The sequence below is a fragment of the Pelophylax lessonae genome (assembly GCF_965119305.1).
Source record: "Pelophylax lessonae genome assembly, chromosome: 2".
In the NCBI taxonomy this organism is placed as follows: domain Eukaryota; kingdom Metazoa; phylum Chordata; class Amphibia; order Anura; family Ranidae; genus Pelophylax; species Pelophylax lessonae.
Window position 1 is genome coordinate 313,082,104 of NC_138769.1, and position 23,769 is coordinate 313,105,872.

Consider the following 23,769-nt stretch of genomic DNA (forward strand, 5'->3'; position numbering starts at 1 on the left):
AACATTAAACCTCATTTGCCACATAGTTGCCCAATGAAACAGTGCATTGAGGTCAGCTTGTAAGTTGGAGACATCCTGTAAAGAAGTTATTCCACTGCAAAGCTTGGTGTCAACTGCAAAGACTGAAATGCTACTAAAGTAAACTCAGACTTGGTGATAAAATTCAACCGCTCAAAGCTTAGTCTTGGGTGGATGACTAGGTGCTAGATCACGCCACTGGTCACTCACTTAACCGCCACTTCCGCCTAGAGCCCTCAGTTGCTTCCTCCTGCCCTTTTGCCATAAGGACTTCACTAAAGGACAGTTTGCATCCGGGTTGCTGTGCACTCCTTCTCAGACACGCTTATCTTATATTTCGCACCCAACATCTAGAGTATCCCCCAGTTCCCCACATTTGTATCTATGATACAGACCAGGCAAATATTTGCTCTGCCATAAGCCTACACACTGACATTAAACAGGCACCCTACCTGAGTTAGGCAGATTTTTCTGTAATTATGTCACAATTCCTCAGACAACTAACTGCTCTAATACAGCCAAAAAGCCAGACTCCTCCTCCAGCTCCACTGTCTCTACCTGGGTCAGATCCCAACATGCCCTACCTAGAATGAAGAGCACCTGGAAGACAGTGCTGGAGGAGATTGTGGAAGATGTCTAACTCCCAGACTCCAATACACTTGATGTTGCGGCTTTACACAATATGCTTGCCAATATGGATATTCTCACTTCTGCTGACTGCTGTCAACATCAGCATTGTTGCAATGGACTCTCTCCTGTCTTGCCATGCACAAAAGGTACAAAGAGACCTGCTAAACCAAAAAACACATTCCATGTTCATGAACAAATAGAATCAGCAATTTATGACAATTGGGTCAATCCACCTCTCTGAAAATCATTCCCGAGCTCTACCCATTGGAAAAAGAGTTCACAAAAGAGTGGTCTGTTCTGTGGTCTTAGTCTTAAAAATCTCGGTACCAATTGAAGATTTTCCTTCATTCAAGGTTCTGCAGATAGGAAATGTAAAACTAATGTGCCTCGCGCTTATGGTAAATAAATAAACTGAACTAAAACAAATGAATAAGCTGCCTGCTGCAATAAAAAGTGCAAGTGCTTTTTAGATGTGTTTGTCTGTGTTTGCAGCGCTGCTATAAAGTGTTAACGTGCATATATACCATAAATTACAATAAAATTCATAGGTGCATAGTAAAATTCATGAGTGCAAAATAAATAGATAGAAACTGCATAATAAAATATATCATTAAGTGCAATAGTGCTGTGCTGAGAGTGTGCATAAACGACCTGTTGAATATCACCATAAAACAAGTGCAACAATAAATGCTCATATACAGTCCATTATAAAAGTCCTTTTTCAAATTATAAAGTGCTGGTGCTCATCCGTGTTGCTTGTGGGGTCTCCCCCTTTGTGGATGTACTTACCCCAATCTGGCTTAAGCAGAGCAGGAAATAATGATCATGGTGATCCTTGGATTCATTGATGTTTGCTAGAGATCCAAAAAAGACTCCTTTTCCTCTTTAAATGCTCCCAAGTGTCCTCATAAAAAGAAAAGACTTTCCATGGTGAAGCCCGTTTAAAAATACAATTTATTAGGGTTAACAGACAATGGGATACTCACAAACATAGTAATGTAAAAGACATGTAATACACTCGGCTCGGTGGTTAGCTGCTCCCGCAGCGTGCGCTTCACTGACCGGATATCATGTGACAGGGCGCTCGGCCAATGGCTAGACGCGTTTCGCTGTTGAACACAGCGTCTTCTGTAGCTAGCTATCCGAGCCTGTCACTATGCTTAAATAGTCATACACTGTGCATCTCTTCCGGTTACCGCTACCTCCTTACTTAAGAGTTTCACTTCGCTACCTAATGTGATGCTTGGTTATTATCTCATGGCTATTATTGCACTTGTTTTATGGTGATATTCAACAGGTCGTTTATGCACACTCTCAGCACAGCACTATTGCACTTGATGATATATTTTATTATGCAGTTTCTATCTATTTATTTTGCACTTATGAATTTTACTATGCACCTATGAATTTTATTGTAATTTATGGTATATATGCACGTTAACACTTTATAGCAGCGCTGCAAACACAGACAAACACATCTGCAGATAGGAAGTTTTAGGCACCCTTAAAGACTCTTTACACTTGCAGGCCTAGCTTTGCAGCCTACTATTGCAATTTCTCTCTGTCAAGCTTCAGCTAATTGTACTAGGGAATGAACAACCAACACAATCCTGTACTCCAGGCCATGCTTTAACTGAGCAATTACCAGCTAACAAGCTCTTTTGTGTAGATGCCCTAGAATAAGCAATGACACATATTTCAAGAATGGCTCTAATTTCCATTCACATGCTTATTGTGGCCTAAAGGGGTTGTAAAGACCTAGTTTTTCATCTTAATGCATTCTATGCATGAAGATAAAAAGCCGTGTGTGTAGAGCAGCCACCCTCAGCTCCCCTAATACTTACCTGAGCCTCATCTCTATCCAGCGATGTTCACGAGTCCCTTCTGCCGTCCAAGACTCTCCCTCCTGATTGGCTGAGGCTTAGAGTGTAAATGAAACCACAAGCGTACTGTGCAGACGCCTCTGGCTTTGGTACTTTACGTTACTGACATGAAATAAATAAAAGGATCAGTTAAGTCTGGGAAAACTAGGAAAACACATTGACATACTGTGTCCAGGGTTTACAAGGATCCGCATTGACTTCCAGACATTTAGCATTTTTGGAAGCCTTTATTCTTGGTGTGTTCCAAAAAATCAGGTATGCCTGTTTTAACAATTTGAAATAATATTTTTTTGCAGATCAAAGAGGCTGGCTTCTGGGGTAAAAACTTTGTCATAAGCGGGTCAGACTGTGGTCACATCTTTATTTGGGATCGACACACGGCTGAGCATCTAATGCTCTTAGAAGCAGACAACCATGTGGTTAATTGTGTTCAACCACATCCATATGATCCAAGTAAGTTTTTTGTTTTTTTGTTTTTTTCTAGCTGTCAGAATTAAAAATTTTAGTATTGGATCCCTCTTCACAATCGCATACTGTGATTTGTATTGAGAGCTTTAGATGGCAGTTAATTTATTAAAGCCTTGGGTAACTAAAAAATAAAATAAGCACAGCTGATATGTTCTGTGAGATATGTCCCTTGTGGTACTTTTCCCCGTTTAGCAGAAATCTGAGAAGGAGGAAGATTTCTGCTAAATGAGCATAAATGCAGCACAAGGGACACATCTCACTGAAGTCTCTTGTGCGCACTCTGGCCTGGTGAAATAGTCTTTCCTTGAATATTTGAATCAGGAGACCGAGACCTGCTTTTTTTTTTTTTTTAATAATGTCTGACATCTTTTTTCCAAAAAGTTCAAGCAGGTGCAGATTACGAACAACAAAAACTTAACGCCCCACCACCTTGTGCATGTAAGAGTAATGTAGGACCATGAGGAATTCTATTGAATACATCTGCCATACTAGGTTTCAAATATCTTCCTATGTAAAGTTTTATTTGTTAGATTATAAATTTGTTATATGGCCAATGTAACTTTACCTGGCCTTTCCATTAAGCTGTCCCCATCATAGTTCGAGTGTTGCTGTCACACAACCTCACCACATCTCTAGCTTCCCCCTCTGTCAGTCCATGTCTTTGTAAAGTAAATAACTTCAAGCTTTTTTGGTCATACTTCTGGGTCACAGGAGAGCACTTATTTCTGCACTCCTGAAAACCCAGATTCAGCCAACAGTGAGCTAAAGACTGCTGTCGGCTGATGTCACAGAGCAGGTCCAGGCTCTGCGGGGACCTAGACAATAATGTTGGGATCTGACAAGATGCCTGACCGGCAGCTGGCTCAGCCTCTCAGTGCGCCGCTGAGAGCCTGATCTAGCCCCTTCTGCCCCCTCCACAGCCTGGAGCTCCAGTGAGCGCTGGAGGGACAGAGCAGAGAGCTGGTGAGTGACGGTTACCACTCTCTGCTCAGTGAAGACTGAGCGATCAGCGGGTGGACAGGGGACTGCTGCAGGCATCTAGGCGAGTATAAATGCCTTTTTGTTTTTGTTTTTTTCAATCCTATACGTCTCCATTAAAGAGGTTTCTTATGGATTTAATATAGATTTCTTCTAAGAGTATGATGTTAAATAAATGGTTATTTTCCCCCAATTATTGCAAACATAAAATCGATCAAGTGTCAGTTCATTCCAGTCAGTTATGAGACGGAATTAAGACACATCATGCTGTTAAATAATTGAAATGATATATATATCGTTATATATGGCATATATTACGTAAACATATGGATATTATGTGTCTGCAACATCTAACTTAAATTCTGGATATAGTTTTAGCATCATCTGGAATAGACTACAATATCAAGATATGGTCACCACTTGAAGAAGATAAATCTTTCAACTGGGCACTTGCTGAAGAGGTGAGACAAGAGCCATCTAGGGTCGGTTCACACCAGAATAACACAGGAACACGATCCACAGGACCTGCAGTGCATTTCTGCAGCCCATTCATTTGAATAGGCTGCAAATCGCACCAAAATGTAGAATAAGTGGTGCATGCACTACCCTGAATATCACACTGCACTAAATCACATGGTACTGTGGTACCATTCCATCTGGTGTCTGCAAATGTACTGCATTTGCAATCTGTTTTTGGGGTGCCATTAACCATTTACTGGCACCGTAGCAGATTGCAAAAGTATTGCATGTTGAACGCGGTGCAGGAAACTATCACGGAACGCACATTTCCCACACTGTGTTCTGGTGTGAAATGGCCCTTAGAGTTCTCAATACATAATCAGGCAAAAAAAGACTTCCACTGAAAACAATTTTGGGAATTTGTACAGAAACCTCAGAAAAACTAAAATTTCAGACATGCTGTAGATTGTATTGTTGGTTTGTTTGTTTTATGACAAAGATCAGCATGTGCTTAAAAAATTAAACTTCAGCTCCTAGCAGGGATAGAGAAATAATGTAGTCACAAAGTGGTCATTTTAAACAGGCTGATTTTAATGAAAGTGATAGCTCTTTCCTGCCCCCCTTTGCCTTGCATACACACTGTACATTCCTATTGACCTGGAGAGGAGTGGGGGAGATAGCTCATCATCCTCAACATCATTCATCATGTATAGCGGTGAGGATGTGGGCAAGCTATAGGTTGCAGCACAGAAGGCTGCAATTCAAGATGATTTTTTTTATGCCCACTGACCCCCAGTGTTGTGGGATTGTTTTATGAGGGAATTCACATGCCAATAAAAACGAATAGAGGGGGTAAAGATTTTAAGATGTCACTTGCCAACAATGATTGTTGGATTGTTTTGGAAGGGGTTACATTTCCACTGGCTGTCAATGATGGAGGGTGGGGGGTTTTAAATGCCTCTAGCAACCAATGATTGTGGGATTGTTTTGAGATGGTTTAAAAGTGTTTCATGTTTATTCATGTCATCTACTCATTGTACACAATGCAATTTAATCCTTCAGGAAACTTTCTTCCACTAATGGAAGCCTTGCACTTGGTTTCAGTGGGTGACTTTTAAAAGCTCACTTAAAAAGTTTTTTCATTTCCCAAAAGAGTAAAATAAATGAAATCCCCCATGGCGTGTCCACTTTCTAAAAAGAGGTAATTTTAGTAATGTTTATAATACTGTACCTTGGCAAGTAAGGGGAAAAATGTTTTCAAAATGTTTAGTCTTTTACCATCATATAGTAAAAAATGTGTTTTTTTTTTAAATACTACCAAAGAAAGCTCTATTTGTCTCAAACATTGGTATAAAATATATTGGGGTACACTATATATGACTGAGAATCGGTTACAATATCACAGTACTGAAAACTGGCCTGGAAAGGAAGGAGGTGTAGCATGCTGGTGAGGTATTCAAAGTTAAAACTTAGGACCAAGTAAGGGGGGTTATAATACCTGACCTTTTTGCCATCTGTATCCCATTGGGGAATTTCCCTCCACTTCCTGTCTCATAGCTAAAACAAGAAGTGAGAGGAAATCCCTCCAAACTGAGGAAATTCTTGTCACCTGGGTCACCAGAACTCATGCCCCCAATGGAAGATTTCCCCTCTCTTCTTCTGGTGAAATGATGCAAAACAGGAGAAAAAAAAGAGGGCTGATCTCCCTAACGGGGGTATAGATACCAATAAAAACCTGACGGGTGTTTTAATCCCTCTCCATTCTGTCCAAGAGTTTAAAAAAAGGTTTACCTTTAGGTATACTTTAGGAATAATTCAAAAGCTTGCATAGCAAAAATGCACTAAGGTTCACTTCTTCAGCACCCATAGTGCAGGTGAGCACCCGTGTGTAGCATAAGTTAGTGTATATTGCCAGAAACTCATTCGTTTTCATGGAACATGTGTTTAGAGCACATCAAATCAAAATGTTTGTGTTGATTGTGTTCCATTTCATGCCAAAAATAACCTGGATTTCATTCTTTTATTGAATATGCAGTCTACTTTTAGTAACCGCTTGCCGACCGCTCACATGGATACTACTGCGGCAGTGCGGCTCTCCTGGGTCCAGCGATGTAGACCTACGTCGCTGGATTCCTCCCCCTCTCGGCGGCGCACACGCGCCGCCGGAGGCTCGCTCCCGCTGTATTCGGACACAGCGGGAGTCGGGCCAGGGGAGGAGAGGCGGTGATCACCGCCACTCTTCCCCCGATCGTCGGGGATCAAGTGAGGAGATCCGCCCGCTTGTGTTAACAAAGCAGGCGGATTTCCTATGTGACAGGCAGTGACAGATTACAGGATTCAGCATAGCTGAACCTGCGATCTGTGTCACACAATCCCCTCCCCCCCACACACGTCAGTAAGCATGAGGCACACATTTAACCCCTTGATCACCAACAGTGTTAACCCCTTCCCTGCCAGTGTCATTATTACAGTAACAGTGCATATTTATAGCACTGATTACTGTAGTAATGTCACTGGTCCCCCCAAAAGTGTCAAAAATGTCAGTTAGGGGTCCGATCTGTCCGCCGCAATGTCACAGTCCCGCAAAAAAAAAATCGCAGATCGCCGCCATTACTAGTAAAAAAAAAAATAAAAATGAAAAATCTTTCCCATAGTTAAGTAAACGCAATAACTTTTGCGCAAACCAATCAAAATATGCTTATTGTGTTTTTTTTTAACCAAAAATATGTAGCAGAAAACGAATTGGCCTAAAATGTTAAATTTTGATTTATAAATTTTTTTTGGGGAATGTTATATATCAGAATGTGAAAATATTGTTTTTTTTTTTTTTTTTCAAAATTGTCGCTCTTTTTTTCAAAAATTAAAAATCGCACAGGTGATCAAATACCACCAAAAGAAAGCTCTATTTGTGGGAAAAAAAAGGACATAAATATAATTTGGGTACAGCATCGCATGATCGCGCAATTGTCCGTTGAAGTAATGCAGTGCTGAATCGCAAAATATAGCCTGGTCAGGAATGGGGTAAAATCTTCCGGTCTTAAAGTGGTTATAAATACGCTCATTGAGAATTTTTTTGTCAAAGACATGTAGCTAAATACATTTTGGCCTAAATAGGACAAAAAAATGGAATATATTGGATGTTTTTTAGCTGTCAAATTAGAAAATGTCAATTTTTTTCGCAAAATTTTCACTTTTTTTATTAATATCGCAAAAAATGAAAAGCGCAGAGGTGATCAAATGCCGCCAAAAGAAAGCTCTGTTTGTGGCAAAAAAAGGACGCAAATTTTGTTTGGGTACGGCGTTGCATGTGCAATTGTCAGTTAAAGCCTCGCAGTGCCAAGTTGCAAAAAGTGGCCTGGTCATTAAGCAGGAAAATCCTCCAAGGCTAAAGTGGGTAAAATATCTTGTACTGTGCCCTTGCCCAGAGGAGTGTTACTTGAATGCCTGCCTTATTACATATATGCTTGTGAACTATGTACTCCAGGGTAGCCTTGTCTTTCTTGTGCTACTGCCCATTGGGAGAATGACAATCTGACATCCCACCATTTTTCATTGGTTCCTTATTGTATTGCCAATATTTATGTTTAATATTTTGTACCTATTTCAGATTATGTCAAGGAATGAATTGATGCTGGAAGAAACACGCAACACCATCACAGTGCCTGCCTCTTTTATGCTACGAATGTTGGCATCGCTTAATCATATCAGAGCAGGTAAGATGCACAGAATTTTAAACATCAGAGTGTAAGTTCCTGGGTTGTTGTTCTCATTTTTACTTCATGGCCTAATGAGCTACTGACCATAAGCCTGCTACCAATAGAAAAAAATGTTATTTTAAAAAAAGGTAACTGTAGATCATAGACATTTTATATTCAATTAAAATCCATAATGACCTCATCAAACCTTATCATCCATTCAGTAGACCCCAATTAGAGGATATAATCTAAAACAGACGTATTTAAATAGTAAGAAGTGACAAAAAAATCCTTTTTTGCAGAGTTCAGCATGTGGTGGTATAATATTTTGTCATCTTGTATATTTTTGGAAAAGAAATAAAGTGTCACCCCTCGTTAACTTATGTACCAGAACAATTTTTACATTTCAGCAATAAAATACATCTATTGATTTTTGGGACAAACCAGGATTTCTCCTGGCAAAATATATTTTACTTAATGTGCAATCTAAAAATATGCACCTGTTACCTACAGTAACTTAAAACTTAACTTCGTATTTACTTTTACTTTAAATAGTTCGAGCCAAGCTGGTATCCTGTTTTTTTTTTTTTTCTCAAGCCACTGACCAGCTTTCTTGTAAAAGTGAACCGGACAGGCCACCCAGTCGCTTTCAACGCGCTCTGAAGGTCACCGCCACCCGCAGTTGTTTCCAGGCTTTCCTGTTCCACCAGGAGCCTGCAGTAAATGGTCCATTTGGTGATTGACATTCACAGCAATACCTCGTATGTGTGGTGCAGAGTGAAAGCAAAAATTCACAATGAACGCTAAACCGTTAACCTGTAAAGGCTTTTAAAGTGTCACCTTCAGACAATTTTAGGTACCTTGGATGTCAAGATTTAAAATTTGCCTGTGAAATGGTGACAAACTATTTACTAGATGCAACGTTGTCTTTTATATTTTACCAGAATTTGGGTATTTTATTGTGATTGTGTGCGCCAAAATGTATTTCAGTGTATTTGTTTTTCTGCAAATTTGCATTTGATAAATGGCTGCACAAATATGGTGTGACATAAAAAAATTTCAACAGCCAGGGGATCTTGAACCAATCTATACCAATAATTTGTAGTCTTATGGCCACTATTTGTATGACTGGAGTTCAGCTTTGTTTTCTATTTTCCTGACAGTGAGAAAAAATGTTATCTGAGTTTTATACATCAATTTTCCCCACAGATTTCAGTTCCCTCTGGTGCCCAACATGCAACCTGCCCCACTTTCAGTGTGTGGTTTGCTGTGTGCTGGGGTGGGTCCACCACCTTTTGGGGGCCAGAGGGAAGCAGAGAGACAACAGAGTGTTGGATGCCGAAACACTGTTTCAGCACCTGGCATTGTAATTTAGACTCTAGTGGTAGGCAGAGTTTTTTTTCCATCCAACAGTACAACTAAACTTTTGGAAGATGGTACAGCGCCACTAGATAAATTAACTAACTAAAGAAAAGAGGTGAACCAGTGTCCATAAGTCCATAAAGAGGAAAGGAAATCAATTGCTGAAAATGTAGCCACAGATCCAACAAAATTCTTGCAAAGGAAGTTTCTTGGCGGAGATCATACAAAAAAGAGGATGTACCCTTACCAGATAGTTGGACCCCCTATTACGGAAGGTCAAACAGGCGTGCGAAATCAGTCACCAGGATTCCTCTCCAAACAACCACAGAACCTCCGGACAAGGACCATGGAACCGGTAGACCTCAATGGACTCCAGGTGTACAAAGGGGATGACCTCCAATAATACAAATGGGGGCGCACATGGTGAAGTATGTACGGATTTTATTAATAAAAAAAGGTTAAAAAACTCACATGTGGCTGCTTGATACAGGCATGTTATTCAATTGATTGGCCGCGGCTGGAACAGCGTGACTGCATGGGGGCTAGCGTGCCTGACGCGTTTCGTCCTGCAAAGGCGTTTTCAAAGGCAAAAGCCCCCCACATGCAGCACGCTTTTATAGGGTGCCCCTGATCATTTGGAATGCGGCCATGTTGTCACTTCCGGTGCGCGATGACGCACTTCCGCTTCCGGTGCGCGATGACGCACTTCCGCTTCCGGTGCGCGATGACGCACTTCCGGTCGCGGCGTGCGTGATGACGCACTTCCGGTTAATCAATCGGCATCGCTGTGAGGCGGTGCTGAACAACCTGACGTAGGAAGCTCAAAAAGGAGGCAGAGAAGACAGTCAGCAATGGAGGATGGAAGTCACCCGACCGCCCAAGGCCAGCCAGAAAAGACCCATCAAATCGCAAACCGTCCTCCCAAAACCATAAGATATCAACAGATTGTAAAATATGGTCCAGCCACATTGCAAACGATCTAGTATGCAATATATAATTACATAGTGGAAACAAATGAATTTGCAACCAGGTTGAATACAAAAAACACACATACAAACAAGTGCATTATATATAAAACCTAATTAAATGAGTTACAAACTAATACTGATAATAAAATCAATGATAAAATTTAAACCCATCTGCATGCAATGACTTAAAGTTGAATACATTGAAGGTCACATAGTATATATGAGATACTATAGTACTCAACCTAGCCCGGTGGTATCTACATATCCACTGGGACAGCAAAACCTCCATAACTGTTCAAAGTAAGAGAAGGAAAAATGGGATAAGCAGATTTGCAGTGGAGGAATGGTGCTTCCTTAGCAATCTTAGCCTTAGGGGTACAGAAAAAAGTTCCCAAGCAGTGCACTCAAGTAGTTGTACTTAGATGTGGGTGCAGTGCCGGGGGTACTGGGACACTAAAGAAAAAATGGGCAATAGACAGCAAGTGAAAGAGGGTCTCGGGAGTCAATCTGCCAATCAACTATTGTTGATAAAGCAGTTGACGTCCCAATCCACATTGAGACCAAAGGGGGTGTAACACTTCAGGTCAAAAATCCACCTGGTCTCAAGTCTTGAGATCTCCCTCCTCACATTGCTCCCCCTCCAATGTGGGGTAAATTTGTCAATGCCTATAATCCTGGTCCCAGCAGCTTTTTTATGGTGACATTCCAGGTAATGTCTCGAAACAGAATGTTTTGGAAAACCTCGACGGATATTACCAAGATGTTCATTCACTCTGGTTTTCATGGCTCGGGTGGTCCTACCCACGTACTGGTACCCGCACGGGCATTCCAGCATATAGACTACATTCTCTGTTGTACATGTGATGAACGTGTCAATAGGGTAGCTTTTCTGTGTTGCTTTGGAACGAAATGATAGAACCTTTCGTTCTTTTATGGCATTAGCTTTGCAAACCACACATCGCCTACAGGGGAAGAACCCTTTTATTTCAGGAAAGAGGTGAGTGGTCCTAGCAGGAGGGTCCACGATGTTTGGTGCCACCCTAAGTCTCAAAGGCGGGGCGCCCTTAAACACCACTGTGGGCCTTTCTCCAACAACAGGAGCCAACACTCTATCATTTTTCAATACATTCCAATGACGGTTAAAGATTTTCCTGATATCCCGAAATTGGTGAGTGTATGGAGTCACAAAAGCGGTGGTAAATGCTGCATTAGGCTCCCTGTTAGCCCTAGAACCTGCTAGCATGCTTGTTCTATCCAGGCCAGCCACTTCCTGAATCGCTAAATCCAGTTCGGAGTTGGAGTACCCTTTATCTAGGAACCTCCCTTTAAGGACTCGTGCTTGCTGGAAGTAGTCCTCAATTAGGGTACAATTCCTACGGATCCTTGTAAACTGGCTTTTGGGCACCGACTTAAGCCACGAGGGGTGATGGTAACTGTCGGTCCCAATATAGCCATTACGATCCGTGGCTTTAAAAAAAGTAGTAGTCACCAATTCGCTACCTTTAACTGTAATGTTGAGGTCGAGGAAGTGAATATTGGAAGAACTCGCCTCATGCTGTAGGCGTATCCCAAAGACATTAGTGTTCAAATCCTCAAAGAACTGGGAAAGGGACTCGACGGTGCCATCCCAAATGAGAAGCACATCGTCGATGTATCTTTTCCACATCACTAGCTCGTTACGTTGGTCCTTAAAGATGAAATCCTCCTCCCACTTTGCCATGAACAAGTTCGCCATGCTAGGGGCGAACTTGGCACCCATAGCAACTCCCCTGGTCTGGAGGTAATAAGTACCCCCAAACCAGAAGTAGTTGTGGGTCATGGCAAAGGAGAGGAGATTTAGGACCAATTCCCTTTGTGCTGGGATGAGCAGTGAGTCCCTCTGTAGGAAGGAAGAAACTGCCTGGTGCCCGTGCTCGTGGGAAATGATAGTGTAGAGGGAGGCAACATCTGCGGTAGCCAGCAGATAGCCCTCCCTCCACTGTATCCCATCCAAGAGCCGGATCACCTGTGTCGAATCCCTCAGAAAGGTGGGGGTGGAAACCACCAATGGCTGTAGGTACCCGTCAATGTACTTACCAACCTTTGAAGTCACAGAATCTATCCCGCTGATGATGGGGCGGCCCGGCGGGTTAACCGGATTCTTGTGGACCTTAGGGAGGTAGTACATGACGGGTACCCTTGGAGCCATAGGGATCAAAAACAGTTTCTCCTTTTTATTGAGGATATTGTCCTCAAACGCCTTCTCTACTAGTGTGGTCAGCTCTTTCTTATATTTACGGGTGGGATTGGATCTTAGAAGTGAATAAGTGTCCCGATCCGACAGGATATTGGACATCTCGGTCAGATAAGCTGTCTTATCCAAGACCACAATCCCCCCTCCCTTATCTGCTGGTCTAACCACCAGATCATCTCTGGACTGCAGAGATTTTAACCCAGCATCAAACCTCCTATCAGCATACATGCGTTTGACCTCCAGTTTCTCCAAGTCCTTAATCACCAGGTCCTTGAACACGCCTAGTGAAGGAGCCAAGGGACCAGGGGGATTAAACAAAGAGGCATTGGAAAGATTGGAGTGCCTGATGCCTTCTCTAGTCTGAACAGGATTTCTGACAGGGTTGGAGAGAATATAGCGTTTGACATTAAGTTTACGCGTATATTTTTGGACATCCATAAATACAGTGAATTTGTCTAGGGGTTTGAAAGGGACATGTTTCAAACCCCGGTCAAGAACAAATAGTTCGTCTTCTGTGAGTGAGGCAGAACTTAAATTAAAGATGCCAGCACCTAGTTTAGTCTTTTTCTTTTCTTTCCTGCTCCTTCTGCCTCCCCTGGTTCCTCGGCTCGTCCTGTTGGGCGGTCGTAATCGTACCTGTCCCTCAGGAAAAAATCCGGGTACCTTTGAGGGTACTGAGGTCCCCTAGGTGAATCATACCCACGTTGATTAGGGTAATTATTCCTCTGAGGGGCCGGTAAGGGATGTCTTGTAATGAATCTATCATCATACTGGTCATAGTATTCCTGGTGATTCTCCAGAGGCGCATAGGAGTTAGAAGTAGGGGCATAATATTGGTTGTTTTGGAGCTTTTTCTGTTTTTTCTTTTTATTTTTGTTCTTATTCTTACTCTTTAGAGGCCTTGTTGGAGTATTGGCCCTAAGCGGCCTCAAAGTATTGGGTCCAGAGGGTGTGTGATTGCCTCTAGGGCCCGCTGGAGGGCCAGAGGGTCTGCCTAACGTGGGCGTGCCAGGTGCAAATTTGCACCTGGCACGCCCATGTTAGGCAGACCCTCTGGCCCTCCAGCGGGCCCTAGAGGCAATCACACACCCTCTGGACCCAATACTTTGAGGCCGCTTAGGGCCAATACTCCAACAAGGCCTCTAAAGAGTAAGAATAAGAACAAAAATAAAAAGAAAAAACAGAAAAAGCTCCAAAACAACCAATATTATGCCCCTACTTCTAACTCCTATGCGCCTCTGGAGAATCACCAGGAATACTATGACCAGTATGATGATAGATTCATTACAAGACATCCCTTACCGGCCCCTCAGAGGAATAATTACCCTAATCAACGTGGGTATGATTCACCTAGGGGACCTCAGTACCCTCAAAGGTACCCGGATTTTTTCCTGAGGGACAGGTACGATTACGACCGCCCAACAGGACGAGCCGAGGAACCAGGGGAGGCAGAAGGAGCAGGAAAGAAAAGAAAAAGACTAAACTAGGTGCTAGCATCTTTAATTTAAGTTCTGCCTCACTCACAGAAGACGAACTATTTGTTCTTGACCGGGGTTTGAAACATGTCCCTTTCAAACCCCTAGACAAATTCACTGTATTTATGGATGTCCAAAAATATACGCGTAAACTTAATGTCAAACGCTATATTCTCTCCAACCCTGTCAGAAATCCTGTTCAGACTAGAGAAGGCATCAGGCACTCCAATCTTTCCAATGCCTCTTTGTTTAATCCCCCTGGTCCCTTGGCTCCTTCACTAGGCGTGTTCAAGGACCTGGTGATTAAGGACTTGGAGAAACTGGAGGTCAAACGCATGTATGCTGATAGGAGGTTTGATGCTGGGTTAAAATCTCTGCAGTCCAGAGATGATCTGGTGGTTAGACCAGCAGATAAGGGAGGGGGGATTGTGGTCTTGGATAAGACAGCTTATTTGACCGAGATGTCCAATATCCTGTCGGATCGGGACACTTATTCACTTCTAAGATCCAATCCCACCCGTAAATATAAGAAAGAGCTGACCACACTAGTAGAGAAGGCGTTTGAGGACAATATCCTCAATAAAAAGGAGAAACTGTTTTTGATCCCTATGGCTCCAAGGGTACCCGTCATGTACTACCTCCCTAAGGTCCACAAGAATCCGGTTAACCCGCCGGGCCGCCCCATCATCAGCGGGATAGATTCTGTGACTTCAAAGGTTGGTAAGTACATTGACGGGTACCTACAGCCATTGGTGGTTTCCACCCCCACCTTTCTGAGGGATTCGACACAGGTGATCCGGCTCTTGGATGGGATACAGTGGAGGGAGGGCTATCTGCTGGCTACCGCAGATGTTGCCTCCCTCTACACTATCATTTCCCACGAGCACGGGCACCAGGCAGTTTCTTCCTTCCTACAGAGGGACTCACTGCTCATCCCAGCACAAAGGGAATTGGTCCTAAATCTCCTCTCCTTTGCCATGACCCACAACTACTTCTGGTTTGGGGGTACTTATTACCTCCAGACCAGGGGAGTTGCTATGGGTGCCAAGTTCGCCCCTAGCATGGCGAACTTGTTCATGGCAAAGTGGGAGGAGGATTTCATCTTTAAGGACCAACGTAACGAGCTAGTGATGTGGAAAAGATACATCGACGATGTGCTTCTCATTTGGGATGGCACCGTCGAGTCCCTTTCCCAGTTCTTTGAGGATTTGAACACTAATGTCTTTGGGATACGCCTACAGCATGAGGCGAGTTCTTCCAATATTCACTTCCTCGACCTCAACATTACAGTTAAAGGTAGCGAATTGGTGACTACTACTTTTTTTAAAGCCACGGATCGTAATGGCTATATTGGGACCGACAGTTACCATCACCCCTCGTGGCTTAAGTCGGTGCCCAAAAGCCAGTTTACAAGGATCCGTAGGAATTGTACCCTAATTGAGGACTACTTCCAGCAAGCACGAGTCCTTAAAGGGAGGTTCCTAGATAAAGGGTACTCCAACTCCGAACTGGATTTAGCGATTCAGGAAGTGGCTGGCCTGGATAGAACAAGCATGCTAGCAGGTTCTAGGGCTAACAGGGAGCCTAATGCAGCATTTACCACCGCTTTTGTGACTCCATACACTCACCAATTTCGGGATATCAGGAAAATCTTTAACCGTCATTGGAATGTATTGAAAAATGATAGAGTGTTGGCTCCTGTTGTTGGAGAAAGGCCCACAGTGGTGTTTAAGGGCGCCCCGCCTTTGAGACTTAGGGTGGCACCAAACATCGTGGACCCTCCTGCTAGGACCACTCACCTCTTTCCTGAAATAAAAGGGTTCTTCCCCTGTAGGCGATGTGTGGTTTGCAAAGCTAATGCCATAAAAGAACGAAAGGTTCTATCATTTCGTTCCAAAGCAACACAGAAAAGCTACCCTATTGACACGTTCATCACATGTACAACAGAGAATGTAGTCTATATGCTGGAATGCCCGTGCGGGTACCAGTACGTGGGTAGGACCACCCGAGCCATGAAAACCAGAGTGAATGAACATCTTGGTAATATCCGTCGAGGTTTTCCAAAACATTCTGTTTCGAGACATTACCTGGAATGTCACCATAAAAAAGCTGCTGGGACCAGGATTATAGGCATTGACAAATTTACCCCACATTGGAGGGGGAGCAATGTGAGGAGGGAGATCTCAAGACTTGAGACCAGGTGGATTTTTGACCTGAAGTGTTACACCCCCTTTGGTCTCAATGTGGATTGGGACGTCAACTGCTTTATCAACAATAGTTGATTGGCAGATTGACTCCCGAGACCCTCTTTCACTTGCTGTCTATTGCCCATTTTTTCTTTAGTGTCCCAGTACCCCCGGCACTGCACCCACATCTAAGTACAACTACTTGAGTGCACTGCTTGGGAACTTTTTTCTGTACCCCTAAGGCTAAGATTGCTAAGGAAGCACCATTCCTCCACTGCAAATCTGCTTATCCCATTTTTCCTTCTCTTACTTTGAACAGTTATGGAGGTTTTGCTGTCCCAGTGGATATGTAGATACCACCGGGCTAGGTTGAGTACTATAGTATCTCATATATACTATGTGACCTTCAATGTATTCAACTTTAAGTCATTGCATGCAGATGGGTTTAAATTTTATCATTGATTTTATTATCAGTATTAGTTTGTAACTCATTTAATTAGGTTTTATATATAATGCACTTGTTTGTATGTGTGTTTTTTGTATTCAACCTGGTTGCAAATTCATTTGTTTCCACTATGTAATTATATATTGCATACTAGATCGTTTGCAATGTGGCTGGACCATATTTTACAATCTGTTGATATCTTATGGTTTTGGGAGGACGGTTTGCGATTTGATGGGTCTTTTCTGGCTGGCCTTGGGCGGTCGGGTGACTTCCATCCTCCATTGCTGACTGTCTTCTCTGCCTCCTTTTTGAGCTTCCTACGTCAGGTTGTTCAGCACCGCCTCACAGCGATGCCGATTGATTAACCGGAAGTGCGTCATCACGCACGCCGCGACCGGAAGTGCGTCATCGCGCACCGGAAGCGGAAGTGCGTCATCGCGCACCGGAAGCGGAAGTGCGTCATCGCGCACCGGAAGTGACAACATGGCCGCATTCCAAATGATCAGGGGCACCCTATAAAAGCGTGCTGCATGTGGGGGGCTTTTGCCTTTGAAAACGCATTTGCAGGACGAAACGCGTCAGGCACGCTAGCCCCCATGCAGTCACGCTGTTCCAGCCGCGGCCAATCAATTGAATAACATGCCTGTATCAAGCAGCCACATGTGAGTTTTTTAACCTTTTTTTATTAATAAAATCCGTACATACTTCACCATGTGCGCCCCCATTTGTATTATTGGAGGTCATCCCCTTTGTACACCTGGAGTCCATTGAGGTCTACCGGTTCCATGGTCCTTGTCCGGAGGTTCTGTGGTTGTTTGGAGAGGAATCCTGGTGACTGATTTCGCACGCCTGTTTGACCTTCCGTAATAGGGGGTCCAACTATCTGGTAAGGGTACATCCTCTTTTTTGTATGATCTCCGCCAAGAAACTTCCTTTGCAAGAATTTTGTTGGATCTGTGGCTACATTTTCAGCAATTGATTTCCTTTCCTCTTTATGGACTTATGGACACTGGTTCACCTCTTTTCTTTAGTTAGTTAATTTATCTAGTGGCGCTGTACCATCTTCACATTGTCTTTTTGGTTTGATATACTTTGTACTAGCAGCCTTTTTAGCTCATTGTTCTCTGTGCGCAGCTTTCCTCCATTACTGTATAACTAAACTTTTGGCCCAGAATAATCACACATGCTTGGTTTCTGTTTTTTATTTTTTTTTATTTGTATTATAAATTGCTTTATTGTAAAGTCCGGGCCTCGTTAGGGAGAGGGAGTAGAGCAGGAACGTGTGATCAGTAACCCCCTAATGCTGCATAGGTAGGTGGGGGATAGGATAGAGCGTTACATTTCACTGATAATGTTAGGTTAGGGGTGTCCTAGTACTGCCACACTTTGACCATTGACTGGGGTTATTATTGCAGTCAGTGACATTAAAACTGAGTTCCACCCAATAAAGAAACTTCTGCTTATATGCTTCCTCCCCCCCTCCGGTGCCACATTTGGCACCTTTCAGGGGGGAGGGGGGGAATGGGTACTTGTTTTTGACAGGTACCCTTCCCCAACTCCGGGAGACAGCACCGTGGTAATGTCCCTCGGACGTTCGGTCCGCCGCCGGTGTCAATTAGAAAGCACAGCGTGATTCGCACATGCACATTAGGGTATCAGCTGTGAAGCCGAAAGGCTTCACTTACTGGGTTCCCGTACACTGAATGGCGGCAGCAGCACCCGAGAGTCAATACGAAAATCAACTTCGGGTGCCGACATCGCAGGAACGCTGAACAGGTAAGTTCTGATATTTAAAAGTCAGCAGCTACAGTAATTGTAGCTGCTGACTTTTAATTTGTTTCCTGGGGGCGGAACTCCCCTTTAAGGATGAGGAGCTGTTATTGGGTCCACTGACACCAATTTAGAGGTTATTATTGCATCCGCCGACACCAATGCAGAGGGTTATTATTGTGTCCACTGACACCAATGCGGAGAATTGTTATCACATCCACTGACTCCCAACACTGGGGATATTTATTTTTCTCCCACTTTCTCTTCAGTGTGCATTACAGTATGATGCATAAAATGCAGCAACGCTGACATTTTTAGGCTTTGAGGTGTGTTACTGCCAATTGATTTTGAATAGACTGTCTGACTTGATGTAATGCACTTCAATGCACAAAAATGTGCTGCCATTGTGTGGCCCTCTCAAAGTGTCAGGGAGCGGCATATAAGGTCCTCTATAATTTGTGGGTTAAACCGCACTGCCTACCTTTTTTGTAGGCTTAGAAATATACATATGAAGAGCTGCTTCTAAAAGTACAACTTTGAAGACTTGCATGCTTTTAAAATATGATAAAATATGATTTCATTGTTTTCCTCCTCTTCTTCTCAGATCGATCTGAACAAAGTGCAGAAGGTCAAGAAAATTCAAATGAAGATGAATGATGCAATCAAGTGTATATGAATGTGCTGTAACTTGTATATTGTACTGTATTTACATATGACAAAATGCCTCAATAATATTTTGGTTTAGACTAATGTTTAATGATAAGTATGGATTAAAAAATGTAATGCGTTGTAAGTTATTTCACAATTGTTTTGAGTTTTGAACAAAATGAATGGTGACTTTTGCGTTGTGTAGTACAGTTGAAAGGAAATCCTATTTACTAATTTATAAAGCAAAAAAACTTTGTAAGAATGAGTTGATGGATAATGGTTTGTATGATGTATGATTTAAACATTTGTGTTGTAAAAGCACATGGCAGGTTGGGAAACGCATCTGAAAGTATTTCTGTATTTTATATGCTAAGGGCAGTGTGTGGTTTATGTTTTCATAAGTACCAAATGTATGCAGCTTTCCTATAGAATAATGGCTTTATTGCCTGATGTCAAAATAGAGAAATGGGCTGCAGGTCATGTGATAACAGTTGGGAATGTACTGTGGTCTAATTTCTATGTAAGCCATGTTTCTCTATCATCTCTGCATCTTCTTCCTTCATTGATGACTTGCACTACTGCATTTTTTTAAAGCATTAACAGTGCATGCACAATTTTGCAATACCAAATATATTTTGTCAGGGAAAATGAAATGTGACATTTCAATAAAACTCCGTTCTAAAATGTCATTTATTGTTTTCTGGTATGTAACTATGGTGTTTGTAGCTTGTTCTGATTGCTTAAAATGTTTGTCATATAGCATAACAAAGTTAAAACATATGTAGCCATCAGGTGTAGACAATATAGCATTGGAAACCAACCAGCCACAGTTAAAGTTGATGAATATTGCACACATTCATGTCCAAAAATATTGGCACTCCGGCATTTCTTTCAGATAATGCACAACTTTGCCCAGAAAATTGTTGCAATCATAAACGTTTAGGCATTCTCATGTTTATTACTTTTGTTTGTATTGAAACGACACAAAAAAGTAGAGAAACAAAAAGCCAAATTCCATGCAAAACTCCAAAAATGGACTAAGGAAAATTATTGGCACCTTCTCAAAATTGTAAGAAATAAATGCACTCCAAATTTGTGATGCTCCTGTAATTTGTAATTAAACTACCCTGTATCAATTAACAGATGCTGACAATATAGATACATCGGCAAACAGTTAAAATGGTGAAATATTATGTATCTGTGTGCGCCACATGGAGCATGGAGAAGAAAGCGAACAGCAAAGAATTGTCTGAGGAATTGAGAACAAAAGTTGTGGAAAATAATCAAATTTCCAGGAGGACAAAGTGAATTAATTTATTGGCCCAGTTCTGATTTGTGGACCCATTGTGTTTAATAGAAAAACACCCCAAGCTGAAGCCTAATTTATAGGTATTTCTATGCGGAAACCCTAAAATCAAGAGTTAGAACAAAGAACAGTCCCGAAGCATGCATGATGGCAACATACTCTTGGTCAGGCATTCAATCCGAGATCCTCCATTGAAAATGTGGATACAGTTGTACAAACGTGACTTGAAATGGTGAGGTGAATTGATTAGACATCAGACATGAAAACATTTGTTTATTATGTGAAGGAACATCTACTTCAAAGTCACTGCTTTATGTTGAAAGGAACATCATGGGGGCAATCTTACTAAATCCATACAGAATTTTTAAAAATATTTATACTGGTGGATGAAACGTGCATGTTTTTAAATCCCAGAATATAAAATGTGCAAAAATGCTGTCTCAACTACTGCAAAGAAAGCAAAGTCTATTGCTTCTCATAAAAAGATATTAACCAGGCAGGCGGGGGACAATATTTGCAAGGTTATACATCTAGTCCACATTTTACATTAATGCAAGATATTAGGCTTTTTATTGTCCCTTGACATATACAAGGCGTTTGATTTGCTTTCTTGGGATTATCTAGAATTTGCGCTAATGATGTGGGAATTCGGAGGCAACTTCCTTGCCAGGATTAATGCCCTATATACTCTTCTCTTACAGCTTCTGTTAGGTATGCTGTTTTTTTCTTTAACTTTCCCTAATTCTCGGGTTACGAGGCAGGGCTGTCCACTATCACCAGTATTTTTTATTCTTGCATTGGAGCCATTGACCATGGCTCTCCGAGACAACCCCGACACATCTGGCATTTCTCATGTGGGCAACCATTATAATGTGAATTGTTATGCGGACGATGCCCCCAAGATTCTCACCAATCCTCTTATTACTCTTCCCAATTTACAAGTGACTTTGGATCAGTTGTCTACTATTTCAGGACTCCGTATAAATTATTCCAAAACTACGGCGCTGTATATCACCCTCACTGATGACTTGGTTACACATCTACAGACGCAGTTCCCCTATCGCTAGGCTCCCCATTCCATAGATTACTTGGGAATGAAACTCCTGTCTTCTTACTCCACCTTGTTCTCGGCCAACTACGATGCCCTGCTGTGCTCCTTGACCTCTCTTCTCCATTCCTAGCAATTCCCCTCCTTCTCTAGGCCAGATCTATGCAGTCAAAATGACAACCCTCCCCAAAGTCCTCTGTTTGTTTCAGACCTCGCCTATATACGTCCCCTCCTTCTTTCTGCGTCTTTTACAGAACAGAATCCTTCACTTTATATGGGCTCATAAATGCCTCAGTCTCCAGATTAATGTTCTATATCCATAGATTGCAAGGTGGCCTGGGAGTGCTTAATATGGCAAAATATTATCTGTCTGCCAAGGGGTTAGAACAACCTCGTTCCTTCTCCTGGTGGACCTCCCATGGCTTCACCAGGGTGCATTTATTTTATAACTATATTTCCATCATGGGGGCCCTCCAGCAGACGCACAAGATCCCATGGGGAGCACAGTTCCATTATTTGCATTTGCGGAACTGGATTTGGTCTCTTCGTCATACTTCCACCTTTCCTTTTCACAAGACGTCTTTTGAGCATACTGGTCTACACTCCCTGGTGTCCCCTGGCCTTTTTTCAGCGCTTTACACTTTTCTTAATTGTAGGTCCTCTTTGTTGACCCTTTACTATGTGACACAATGGGAGCAAGATCTTGGATCTAGTATTGAGGGGGGGAGGACTGGAGCTAGGCCTGGACAGTGTTGAATGAGCATTTTGCTACAACCCTCAAGGCTGCTTACAAAGTGCTCTTGTGGTGATACTGGGCCCCAGCTGGGCTTGTCCATGCTTCTTCTGGCAGTAGTCATGCCATGAAGGAGCGCAGCTGCCTATCCATCGGCAGCAGGCACGCTCAGAAACGTGTCGCAGCTTTGTGACGTCATCCAGTCACGACGCCGGAGCTTCACGCTTCCCAAGCTTCAATTTCGCTTGTTTGCTCTTCGAGCTTCGTTCCAGATCTGTACACCGTCACTGCGGGCTTAACAGTGAAGAGGGGAGATCGAGTCCGATGGCGGCGTCTACATAAAATGACGATTATACCTTTCTTGGAGCACCCACCATGCTTGTAACCTTGAACTGATGTGAGTTTTTATTATATTTCATTAAAAGCTACAAAGTCTACACTTAGAGGTGCCTCTTCTCTGTTTATCCCTAGCTCCTTGGAACCTTAGCTTATGTTCATTTGATGGCAGCCCTATATGTTGAACTTTCCATACCACTTTTATAGAACATTATGGACTTTTATAGATTGTGCAGCTGATTCGCCTGATTCATTTTCATTTTAAATGTATTCTCCTGGCAGCAGTGACAGCTGTTTTTTAAACTGTGATCAGTGTGGGGATGTCCTACATACATGGTGGTCATGCCCCTCTCTGATCGGTTTCTGGTCCAGGGTATTTGGCCTACTGCAGACATTCCATGTGACGGTCTGTAAAGATGCTCGGCTGCCTCTTTTACATTGCCCTATACTAGTTTTTTTTCACACCCCAGCAGAAATTGGCCTCATACCTTTTTATTTCTGCCAAGCAAACTATTGCCCATGCCTGGAAGAACTCGGTCTGTTGCTTTCCAGAGGTGAAAACCAGGATGGCCATTGTGATGGTTTATGATTAATGAGCAGATGCCCAATATATTGAGGGATTCGCACGTGAAATTTCTCTTTCGTTCATTGATGGACACAGCTCCTGATCTTCTTAACCATTGGGTTATACTGCCTCCTGCAGGAGTAGGACACTAGGCAGAAAAAGGTCTGGCTATGCCTATGGGTTATACTCCCTCTTTCTGCTATAGATACTCAGTTTTTTTTTCTGCCAAGTCAGGAGTAATGACCTAGTTCTTTGCTGGGATCGCCGGTCCTGGCAATTTTTTTCTTTTTAGATAGATTTTTTTTTTTTTTTACTGAGATCTACATTCAACTGCTGGACTAGGCGAAAGGCTGGATAATCTAGATCCAGTGGTCATCCCAGTTTACTGAGCGAGCGCGTGCAACCTAGCCCCACGGGACGGGGGCTGGCCTGCGAGTTAAATGCCTCACGAGGTTGCATACGACTGGGTCTCTGCCTGATTCGCAGCATTCCTCCAGGCAGACAGCCCCCCATTTCGATGGAGAGGAGGTTCTGTCTGGAGCAGTGCCCACCTGGTTCATGGT

The 23,769-nt window shown here is 42.7% G+C and overlaps 1 protein-coding gene across 6 annotated transcripts in view; it reads left to right on the forward strand.

Annotated features, from left to right (window-relative positions):
* Positions 1-19,907, forward strand: part of DCAF6 (DDB1 and CUL4 associated factor 6) — a 178,133-nt gene extending 158,226 nt beyond the window's left edge. For all 6 annotated transcript variants that reach the window (XM_082244794.1, XM_082244798.1, XM_082244799.1 and 3 more), the window contains 4 exons: positions 2,828-2,984; positions 4,350-4,438; positions 8,044-8,149; positions 19,175-19,907. In XM_082244794.1, coding sequence (XP_082100920.1) covers positions 2,828-2,984; positions 4,350-4,438; positions 8,044-8,149; positions 19,175-19,227 — 405 coding nt within the window. In that variant the 3' untranslated portion in view covers positions 19,228-19,907. The remainder of the gene's footprint in view (positions 1-2,827; positions 2,985-4,349; positions 4,439-8,043; positions 8,150-19,174) is intronic.
* The last annotated feature ends 3,862 nt before the right edge of the window (positions 19,908-23,769 follow it).